At 38.9% G+C, this 11,877-nt stretch overlaps 1 protein-coding gene across 2 annotated transcripts; it reads left to right on the forward strand.

The window, feature by feature from the left end:
• Positions 1 to 2,760: 2,760 nt before the first annotated feature.
• On the forward strand, positions 2,761 to 8,190 carry LOC120052702 (apoptosis regulator BAX-like). Of its 2 annotated transcripts, none has more exons than XM_038999765.1 (6): positions 2,761 to 3,033; positions 3,194 to 3,224; positions 5,653 to 5,820; positions 6,430 to 6,574; positions 6,671 to 6,775; positions 7,042 to 8,190. In XM_038999765.1, exons 1-6 carry the CDS (start codon positions 3,012 to 3,014, stop codon positions 7,183 to 7,185), a joined length of 615 nt encoding a protein of 204 aa, XP_038855693.1. In that variant the 5' UTR covers positions 2,761 to 3,011; the 3' UTR covers positions 7,186 to 8,190. The 2 variants fall into 2 exon arrangements, with proteins under 2 accessions (XP_038855693.1, XP_038855694.1); XM_038999766.1 differs by having other exon boundaries at positions 6,436 to 6,574.
• The last annotated feature ends 3,687 nt before the right edge of the window (positions 8,191 to 11,877 follow it).

Genomic DNA, 11,877 nt, shown 5'->3' on the forward strand with positions numbered 1-11,877 from the left:
TGTGTTTTTTGGTAGGAATTTTGGGATTCCCTCACCCAAATATGACCAATTGGTCATTTCTAAGGTCAGAAAACCCTGTATGAATATGGTTGATTTTGTTGATCAAATAATTGATTACTTTCTGCAAGTTATTCACCTCAAACTCTAAAGCGACAAAATTAGATATCCAGATCAGCTGAACTGTAGTGACATGAAGTAGGTGGAAGTTATCTACCAGGAAAATTAAAAGAAGGTGGCTGAACTCGAGCAAAAGGTGAATGAGGCGGAGAGATACCAGCGCAGGTGGAACCTGAGGCTCCATGGAATTCCAGAGCAGGCAGTTGAGGACATCAACCGCAGAGTTGTTGACATCTGAGGATCTGTCATTCCCGAATCAAAAGCCAAACTTCAAGAAAATGTGGACATCGTTCATCGTTTGGGAAGATTTAAGAATCAAGACAAGAGCCCGAGGACAACCATCAACCAGTTCACCAACAGATCTACACGGAATCTTCTCTGGAGGCGAGCAAAGAACTGTGAGTTCCTCATCAAGCAAAAATTGAGGTTCACAGGGATCTGACCTCTGCGGACAAAGTGACACGGGAGAAACTGCAGACGATGGTGGCTGCAGCTCAAAATGCAGGGAATTCTTCATCGATGCAAGAGTGATCGTTGATGGGAAAGATATGCGGCCAAATCAGAACATTTGAGAGAGAACTGGACAGAACTGGTAGGCCAGGTGAGAGCAGCCTTTTATTATAAAGAATTTACACAAACACTTGAATTAGAAAAGGCTGACCTGAACTGGTAAACTAAACACTAACTATAGGTGAATAACTGCACACTGTAAGCTCTATAAGCTCTAATTTCTCCCCATTGTGGGAGGAAGAACACTTTGGTAACTTTATGACCAGTATTTTTTTCTGTTGGGGGGGGGGGGGGGGGGGGTTTAATAGTGGGATGGAAATCCTTTTGAGTTTCATATCCTTAGGAAAAGCTTATATTACCATAACAAGGTTGTTGGTTGAAGTTTATGTATTTATCTCTTTGTTCAATTAATGTTTTTGTGATCTACTCAAACGTAAGGCATTTTCCTGTATTGCAAACGGTTTAATGCAGTCTTTTACTTTCTACAAGAGACTCATGCGTGTTCTTCCCATCTAGCTTTTTGGAAAAATCTATGGGGTAACAATATCTGGTTATTATATGGCAATAACCACTCTTCAGGTGTGCAGCGCAAACTGGCTCTAACCAGTATAGAAAGAGGAGTGGGAGGCCCCGGTGCACAACTGAGCCAGAGGACAAGCACATGAGAGTGTCATTAAATAGTACCGGCAAAACACCAGTCTCAACGTCAACAGTGAAGAGGTGACTCCTCTTCACTGTTTACTATTTACCAGTTTACTATTTAATACAGCTGCCAGATAAGGGCTTGTGAGGTATCTGTTTCTCAAACTAGACACTAATGTACTTGTTCTCTTTAACATTCTAACAAATATCAAACTTTTGGAATGTACATGGGCTAATTTAGTATGAAGATGGTAATGAGAACTCCACATCAAAAGTTATAATATACCCGTTCTTTGTGCCGTGCTAGTTTTCCCAAGGCTAAATAACTTCTGAACTGAGATAGATTAAATGACACAACTCCAAAGGGCAATCAACATCTGAAACATGCTTTTTACTGGAAGCAGCTGCCTAAATCACTGGTTAAATCACACACTCCCCCATTACAGACCTCTGAGATAAGGATAAAGACATTCACAACTGATGATATTTACTAACAGTAGGCTATTGACTCTGCCAAAACCAGTTAAGTATGACTTTTACAGCTATGGATACAAATCGTTTCCACCTAAAAAGTTACGAATAAAATGAGCACACTATGACAATGATAACTAATTACTAGGTATCATGCAATTTGTAAAATAGTGTGACACGTAAGGCTTGAGAATAAACACCAAAGTACAATCAATGGAGAGAAATGGTTTGCCATGTAGGCCTATAGCATTTTTAGTTATTTACACTGAGTGTACAAAACATTAGGAACACCATCCTAATATTGATTTACACCCCTTTTTGCCCTCAGAACAGCCTCAATTCCTTGGGGCGTGGACTCTACAAGGTGTCAAAAGCGTTCAACAGAGATGCTGGCCCATGTTGACTCCAATGCTTCCTAAATGTCCTTTGGGTGGTGCACCATTGTTGATACACACAGGAAATTGTTGAGCGTGAAACACCCATCAGCATTGCAGTTCTTGACACACTCAAACCGGTGCGCCTGGCAACTATTACCATACCCCGTTCAAAGGCACTAATATATTTTGTCTTGCCTATTCACCCTCTGAATGACACACATACACAATCCATGTCTCAATTGTCTCAAGGCTTAAAAATCCTTCTTTAACCTGTCTCCTCCCCTTCATCTATACTGATTGAAGTGGATTTAACAAGTGACATCAGTAACAGTGCTGGAACTACTCGGTCCGTACTCTATTGACTGAAAGATATTGTGTTGGTGGTGCTGCCAGCCATGATACAATGTTGCAAGAAGTAACTTTTAACTTGTGTTGATCATCAGCATGATATTATGTATCAGACACCCCCACCACCTTCACTAGCTTAGTTGCCGCCGTCTCTGCTTTAGCTAGTCGGACAAAAATCAACTAGCTATCAGCTAGCATGTTGTGTATGGTAGTCAGTTTCCACACGGACACATTAGCGTGTGGACCCATATTGATAATGCGCACGCGCGGAATGTTGTCCGCTGCTCTCGGCTTTCATTCGACTGTCCAGACTTGTTGTCGTCTGAGGCCGTTCCTAATTTTTTGTGTTTATAGATTCTGCATATTATCTCAAAGGAATGTCATATTTTCTTAATAGAGATAAAACAGCAGCGACGATCGCCTGTCAAATAGAGCTAGAATAGTTGTATCCTGTTATAAGAGAATAACTACAATTACTATACTGAAGTTTTCTCAAGTTACAGCTCGCTAGCTAACGTTATCGTTCGGGCTGGGTGTGGACTGCCAATGGCGTGTGTAGAGACATCAGGTAGCTAGGTCTGCCAGTGAAATTTCTCATCACTGCAACAATGTAACCAAGTTATCAGTACATTGTTATTGCTAGCTATCAAGATTCTGTTCTATTTGACATTTAGAATTATTTTTATGTTGACTAGACCTAAGCTGATTTTTATTTATTTGTTCTACAGATGACAGAGTAGGAGAGGTCCTGCTGAAAAGGTGAGTTCACTTTCACAGATACTCAAAACTAACCAAAGATGCATCATATGGACACACCTACACTACCGGTCAAAAGTTTTAGAACACCTACTCATTAAAGGGTTTTTCTTTATTTTTTACTAGTTTCTACATTGTAGAATAGTAGTGAAGACATCAAAACTATGAAATAACACATGTAATCATGTAGTAACCAAAAAAGTGTTAAACAAATCAAAATATATTTTATATTTGAGATTCTTCAAATAGCCACCCTTTACTTTGATGACAGCTTTGCACACTCTTGGCATTCTGTCAACCAGCTTCACCTGGAATGCTTTTCCAACAGACTTGAAGGAGTTCCCACATATGCCAAGCACTTGTTGGCTGCTTTTCCTTCACTCTGCGGTCCGACTCATCCCAAACCATCTTAATTTGGTTGAAGATGGGGGATTGTGGAGGCCAGGTCATCTGATGCAGCACTCCATCACTCTCCTTCTTGGTAAAATAGCCCTTACACAGCCTGGAGGTATGTTGGGTCATTGCCCTGTTGAAAAACAAATGATAGTCCCACTAAGCCCAACCCAGATGGGATGGCGTATCGCTGCAGAATGCTGTGCTAGCCATGCTGGTTACGTGTGCCTTGAATTCTAAATAAATCACAGACAGTGTCACCAGAAAAGCACCCCTACACCATAACACTTCCTCCTCCATGCTTCACGGTGGGAAAAACACATGTGGAGATCATCCGTTCACCCACACCGCGTCTCACAAAGACACAGTGGTTAGAACCAAAAATCTACAATTTGGACTGCAGACCAAAGGACAAATTTCCACCGGTCTAATGTCCATTGCTCATGTTTCTTGGCCCAAACAAGTCTCTTCTTCGTATTGGTGTCCTTTAGTAGTGGTTTCTTTGCAGCAATTTGACCATGAAGGCCTGATTCACACAGTCTCCTCTGAACAGTTGATGTTGAGATGTGTCTGTTACTTGAACTCTGTGAAGCATTTATTTGGGCTGCAATTTCTGAGGCTGGTAACTCTAATGAACTTATCCTCTGCAGCAGAGGTAACTCTGGGTCTTCCATTCCTGTTGCGGTCCTCATGAGAGCCAGTTTCATCATAGCACTTGATGGTTTTTGCGACTGCACTTGAAGAAACTTTCAACGTTTTTGACATTTTCCATATTGACTGACCTTCATGTCTTAAAGTAATGATGGACAATCATTTCTCTTTGTTTATTTGAGCTGTTCTTGCCATAATGTTGACTTTGGTCTTTTACCAAATAGGGCTATATTCTGTATACGCCCATACCTTGTCACAACACAACTGATTGGCTCAAATGCATTAAGAAGGAAATAAATTCCACAAATTAACTTTTAAGAAGGCACACCTGTTAAGTGAAATGTATTCCAGGTGACTACCTCATGAAGCTGGTTGAGAGAATACTAAGAGTTTGCATAGCTGTCATCAAGTTAAAGGGTGGCTATTTGAAGAATCTCAAATATAAAATATGTTTTGATTTTTTTGACCACTTTTTTGGTTACTGCATGATTCTATATGTGTTATTTCATAGTTGTAATGTCCACTATTATTCTACAATGTAGAAAATCGTCAAATAAAAAAGGAAAACCCTTGAATGAGTGGGTGTTCTAAAACATTTGACCGGTAGTGTAGCTGTAAACCTGTGGCTGCTTCCAGTGGTGGGAAAAGTACCCAATACCCAAGTACCCATACTTTTGTAAAAGTAAAGATACCTTAACAGGAAATGACTCGAAGTAAAAGTGAAACTCACCCAGTAAAATACTACTTGAGTAAAAGTCTACAAATATTTGGTTTTAAATGTACTTAAGTATCAAAGTAAATGCATTGCTAAAATGTACTTAAGTATCAAAAGTAAAAGTAGAAATAATTTCAAATTCCTTATATTAAGCAAACCATACAGTACAATTCTTGTGTTTTTTTTAAATTATGGATAGCCAGGGGCACACTAACACTCAGACATAATTTATAAACAAAGCATTTGTGTTTAGTGAGTCCACCAGATCAGAGGCAGTAGATAGCCATGGATGTTCTCTTGAAAAGTGTGTGAATTGGAGTAAAACTTTTTTTTTTAAATTCTTTTGGAATGTCGTGAAGTAAAAGTAAAAATTGTCAAAAATATAAATAGTAAAGTACAGATACCCCAAAAAACGATTTAAGTAGTACTTTAAATATTTGTACTTAAGTACTTAATACCACTGGCTGCTTCCATGGGGTTGGGAATTGACAAAAACAGAGAGCAAAAAACTATCTATTCTCTACATTATCAGCTAAGTGCAAAGAAGAAATGAAAACCGTCAGACACCGTGTGTCGTGACAACAGTTGTTTAGTTTGACACACAGTAGGCTACAGCAGGCTATGTGCTCTAAGAAGGAGTGGTTCTGAACCAGAATGTTCTCTCGTCCCCAGAGTGATGCAGGAGCAGCTGGATGAGGTGTTGTCATCAGAAGTCCCGGTAGTGGTCTCCACAGAAACCCAGGAATTGGAGAGTGAGCAGGAGCAGAAGATGGTGTTACAGCTGGCTGTGATGATACGTACCATCGGAGACGCCTTCAAGGAGAACAGGGAGCTGGACGAGTCAGTTGATATTAGAGCCATTGCCTTGTGTTTTACAGTACCTGTTAAATTTCTCAAACTGTTATTATGTGAATTCACATTGATGAATTTGATGCATAGACTACCCAGCAAATCGGGAACATTCTCTGAACATTATCGAAGATTCACATTAAGTTTAAATTAAGGTTTAATCTAACATTAGCATTTCTTTTTCCCGGAAAATGATTTAAATGAAGTGTCCTTGGAATGTTCTAACGTTCATTAAAATGTTATGCACAACATTTGTAATAACCACAACAGAACATTCCCCAAATGTTCTCATTAGGTTTCCAGTTAATGTAATAATAAAAAACAGACTAAATGTGTTCTGGGAACATTCTTGCAACATCAGGCGAATGTTTTATACAAACATTGTTTAATTATCAGCACAACTGAACATTTTTTGTGTAATGAGAACATTTGCCGCAACCTAACGAATGTTCTGGGAACTTTCTCAGAATCAATTTTGGTTTGCTGGGTAACTAAACAAATATGAATATAGAGTATGCTTGTCTATCTGTGTGTTAGTTTACAATGGTCTAAGTCAGTAGTCTAATTCCTTCCCTACCTCCCTCAACCCGCCTGTCCAAGCAACAGTGTGATAGATGGAATGGTGGGGCAAATGACCAGCAAGCCCAGCTACTGGAAGTTGGTAGAAAAGGTATTTGAGGACGGTCAAATCACCTGGGAGAGAATTGCTGTTCTGTTCTACGTAGCAGGGAGGATAGCTGTCAAGGTATGTTATACAGTGTTCTTGTTACTTTGTTATTATTATTGGATGTACAGTACAATCACTGTGTGTGTATTAAATCACTCTTTTCATCTCTGCTAGGTGGTGATTGCTAACCTCCCCGAGTTAGTGAAGGACATTCTGAAGTGGACTCTGGAGTACTTCAGAAGCAAATTACTGGACTGGATCCAGAAACATGGAGGATGGGTAAGATATGGATCCCATCAGAGGCTGTCCCCGAAGTGTTTCCCCTTTTGTATTAAAGTAAACAGAATGGGCAATATTCTACATTAATATAAACTTGGTCTTGGTTGTTGTGTATGATGTGGTATTAACTATTGTTAAAGAAAACTGAACTGGGATTGTCATTGATTTCTCTCTCACTTTCTGCCCTTCCTTTCTCCATTTTCTTTCTCCCCCCTTTCTCTCTCCTCATCATTCTTTGTTCCCCCTCTTTAACTCTCTTTTCCCAGATGAACAGTTTCGCTGAGCTGGCACGTGTACAGGTGGAGAGGATATCCTCTATGAGCGCCCGGTCCTCAGGACTCATCCTGGTCTTCCTCGGAGGTGTCATAATGGGTAGTGTTATCACCTGGAAACTGGTCAGGAGGACCTGACACACACACACACACACACACACACACACACACACACATACATACACAGTCCCACTCCGGTTCAAACGCAATTGTTTGACATGACATGCAAACGTGTGGGCGTGCACACACACACACACACACACACAAATACATTTGTTTACCTAGTCTATGTATTATTAGTTACCTACCTTCTGGTTTGCTCTGGATAAATAAGATGACCAGATGCTGCTGGAAGTGGTGTTGGAGAGCCAGTAGGAGGCACTCTTTCCTCTGGTCTAAAACAAATATCTCCCAATGTCCCAGTGCAAAGATTGGGGACATTGCCCTCTGTCGGGTGCCGTCTTTTGGATGGGACGTTAAAACGGTTGTCCTGACTCTCTGTGGTTAATAAAGATCACATGGCACTTATCGTATGAGTAGGGGTGTTAACCCCGGTATCCTGGCTAAATCCATCTGGCCCTCATACCATCATGGCCACCTAATCATCCCCAGCTTCTAATTGGCTCATTAATCCCTCTTCCCTGTAACTATTCCCCAGATCGTTGCTGTAAATGAGAATGTGTTCTCAGTCAATTTACCTCAACTTAAATAAAATGAAACTCAGTGCCTTCAGAAAGTATTCACACCCCTAGACTTTTTCTACATTCTGTTGTTACAAAGTGGGATTAAAATGAATTGAATACTTTTTTTGTCAACGTTCTACACAAAATACTGTATTACATCTCTGCACTTAGAAAAAGAGAGCCATCTGCACTGCTATTTTAGTTTTCAGTTAATCTGATTGAATATTCTCTCATCATTGATTTCATCTACTTATCTCAGCAATTTCAGGGTTTTCTGTATAGTTATCTAATGGTGTGGCATATTATTCTGTTTTAATGTTACTCTTGAATCACAAAAAATCTTAAACACTACTGTTGCTCACAGAGTGAGTCCATGCAATTTATTATGACTTGTTAAGCACATTTTTACTCCTGAACTTATTTAGGCGTGCCATAACAAAAGGATTGAATACTTATTGACTCAAGACATTTTTAATTAATTTGTTTAAAAAAAATCATCTAAAAACATAATTCTACTTTGACACAAAATCTCAATGTAATCCATTTTAAATTCAGGCTGTAACACAAAGGGATGTGAATACATTCTGAGGGCACTGTATATATTGACCTACAGTAATGAAACCAAAGTGTTGGGGCAGAGCTCAGTACATTTTGTGTCACTACCCTTGCGGGAAAAAACATGAATTTCACGTGTTTAACATGTGATCTTATGGGAAGTTAATGTGTCAACATGTAAAAGCAACATGTGATAATATGAAATTGCACATTTGCAAAATTTCAACATGTGATACCATGAAACTACACCTCACAACATTTGAACGTTTTTCACATGTGAAAGTCAAATTCTGATATTCACATGTGAGGTGAAAACATGTTATTCTCACATGTGAAAGGTGGTGTTAACATCTGAAATCTGTATTGAATACATGTGAACAAATGATTTCACATGTGAACAACTGTGTCTCTTTTGTTTTCAAAGGTGAAAATTTCAGCTCAACATGTGAACAGGTATTTCATGTGTATATACAATTTCAAATGTGAAAATGTGATTTTCACATGTGGAACTGCAAATAAAATAAAACTGTATATCATCAAATGAAGTGTTCCAAAACCACATGGTTTCAAATGATTTCAAGTGAAGGGAAATGTGAAATGTTTTCTCGTAAGGGTATATCATCATGTTTGTTGGTATCCTGCTAGACTAGGGTATCTGTGCCTGAAATGAGAAACCAGTGTAAGCCTAACAGACAGCCAATCATGTTATGTGATTTTTTTTTTTACAGAAAGGTCATATTATTTTTCAATACAATATTTTACAGAAATAACACATGAATACCGATTTGATATTTTTTACGTTTATGAAAATGTATGAAACATGTATTTTGAATAAAAAACATTTGGGATGTTTGACTTGAATGTATTAAATGTGCCATTTTATTAGGATAAACTAAATACATATGAGTTGACGATGTTTGTGCTGCAATAATCATGTTTTAACTATGACCCCTAAAAGTCCTCAACATGAGCATCAGTCAGTAAGCTCCATAATATCAGTCATGATAGGAATTGTTAGCTAGATGTACAAAAAATGCACAGGACACAAATAGAACATTTTGGCATAAGCTTTTAATATTTTTATAGAGTTTTTGATGTTTTCTCTTTGAATTGGATTTGCTTGTTTTTCCAGTTAATTTTGTGGGTTTTTTCATTTTATTATTCTTGTTTTATTTTCCTATCTGCAATGGAGAAGAGTTTTTCAGTTTAATTAGCATTCACTTTCAAACTTTCATACTTTTAATAATAAGAACTGTGTTTAAGTCTCTTTTTTCACAAACTTGTTTGTTAAATTATTACTGTTTATTCATCTTTTTTCTTTACACGTTTCAAAAATATAAAAGGTAAATTATAAACATTCCATTGAAATATATTTTATACAGTTCTTGTTTCTTTTTTTTTCCTGTGTTATGACATTAAAATTGTATCCAGTATCAGTCTTTATAGCATAAACCCCATTCAGTGTTATTGTAGTAACCTTCTCTTCTTCCGTCTCTGTCTTCCCTCTCTTTCTCCCCTGATAGGAAAGTGGCACGGCTGCACCCAGTGCCTTATTCCCTTAGCGGCGATGTAGTCACAACAGTTGGCAGGACCAATAGAAACATTAGCTGCATTGGCGCTAGTAGTGCAATGTTCTTTCAAATGTAAAAATCATAACACAAATCTGCAACAAAAACACAAATCAGACAAAAGAGTAATAAACAAGTCACCAAATGATAAGAAAATAAATAAAAGCACCAAATAAGGAAAAATAACAGATAAAAATTAAGTAAAGCAATGATATTGACATATCTGTATCTAGAGGGGTAGATTAATAGATACATAATCTACTGTTATAGACAGAAGAAGTGACTGTCAAAATTATATGTAGAGATGTACAGATGCAAAAGACAGATGGACATGTAAAAATATAACAGAATGGACAGATTGGCGCTATGTTACTATCACTGCTGAGATATCCCGGACTGTTGTATGTATCAGGAAAGATATCGGACTCATGAAACTGAGCCTATTTCACCTCCCAAGTGCAATACACATAGAAAGATAGCCAGTGTATTTCTACCAATTCAGTCAAGCCACACTGCAGTGAACCAAAACTAACAAAAAAATGTACATAATAAAAAGTGATATAGATTCCTTTTTTGTAAAGAGTATGTTTCAGTTTGCATATCCCCCCCCCCCCCCATCCTCTCACCACTGGCTGACAGAGAAAGAGGAAGACAGAGATTGCCGGCGAAAAGAGAGTTACTTCATTCTGGCCATTCACAAATAAGTCGTCTTTTTTTTCTCCCACGCATGCATTAGAATTGAACTTCAAACAATATGTTAGAAAAACACAACAAGGATGCAAAAAGAGCTTCTTCCTCAAACATGTGTGGAGGGAGAGAAAGAGAAGGGGATAGGAAACGGGATGAGAGGGAGGAAGACGTCGGGGAAAGAGAATTTATGACAGGGGGGTTTCTGGTTTTACTCTGCTCCTCTCTTGATATGTTTTGTATTTGGGTTTCAAGTAAAGTTATGCAAGTGTTGAGCTGTCCATCCTCTAAAGTGGGTGTGGCCAAGTTCAGGAGCTGGATCACACACACCCCCACCTGCACAACGTGTCTTCAGGTAGCCCACACACACAAACACACACACACATTCCTATTGACACACAGTCAGACTCACAACTGTGGTAGTACAGTCATTCACATAAGGTGGCGGTTATTCACAGTATATTCACCTGTTTTGTGAAAACCCATCCCAAAACTCAGAGACTAGATGTGTATGCATGCTATAAAATCAAGATGAAAACGTTTTGTGTGTTCTTTTTTTTTGGAGGTGGTAAGGTTACTTTGACAGTAAGTTTAGGTAAATGGCATTGGACTCCCCCACAAATTTGAGGGTTTGGAAGAAATTATTGCTCTGACAATATACCCCCCCCCCCCCCCGACATTTTAAATGGAACGTCTGTGTGGGTTGTGCTACCAGAAGGATGATGGGGGGGTATGATCCATTCACCTCTGTCTTTAGCTGTACCTAAGCCAGTTGTGCCCTTCCCCTCTTCTTCCCATCCACCTTGCACCCGATCCCTCTCCTTCTCTACCCCACAAACAATCATTTACATCTTCAGAATGAAACGTCTAGTAGTGATGCATCCTTCCATAATCTATGATTACTTATGTCTCTAACATTTCAAATCATTCTTTTGGTAACAAACATAGTGCCATAATAAACTTTTTTGGAAAGGGAGAGAGTGAAAGAAGGAGTAGGCAGGAGTTGAAAGAGGGAGAGAGGGAATGAATATGAAAGGGATGGGGGTCGAGGAGAAGGAAAAGGTGGAGGAATCAGACAAGGTGATGAATGACAGAGATCCAGTGTATCAAATGAAAACTGCGAGGACAGGGACATAACCGTGAGTGGCAAACTCCAGGGTCTTCAGGGGAGCCCCTATTCTAATTACTTTAACCCCCACACCCCCATTTACTTCAGTAAACAATGCACCATGCTAGATATAGTAGCTGCCCCTTTTTTTCCACCATTACCCTGCCCCATTCTTGCACTGCCACACAACAGACAGACCCAACACACTGAACTCCTTTGGCACAATGAA

The sequence above is a fragment of the Salvelinus namaycush genome, chromosome 8 (genome assembly GCF_016432855.1).
Source record: "Salvelinus namaycush isolate Seneca chromosome 8, SaNama_1.0, whole genome shotgun sequence".
Taxonomy (NCBI): Eukaryota; Metazoa; Chordata; class Actinopteri; order Salmoniformes; family Salmonidae; genus Salvelinus; species Salvelinus namaycush.

Excerpts from the sequence above, each read along its gene's own strand:
- LOC120052702 (XM_038999765.1), top strand. The coding sequence starts at position 3,012 with ATGGCGTGTGTAGAGACATCAG. Across the intron at positions 3,225-5,652 it reads GGAGAGGTCCTGCTGAAAAG|AGTGATGCAGGAGCAGCTGG; the intron begins GTGAGTTCACTT and ends TCTCGTCCCCAG. Across the intron at positions 6,776-7,041 it reads TCCAGAAACATGGAGGATGG|ATGAACAGTTTCGCTGAGCT; the intron begins GTAAGATATGGA and ends CTCTTTTCCCAG.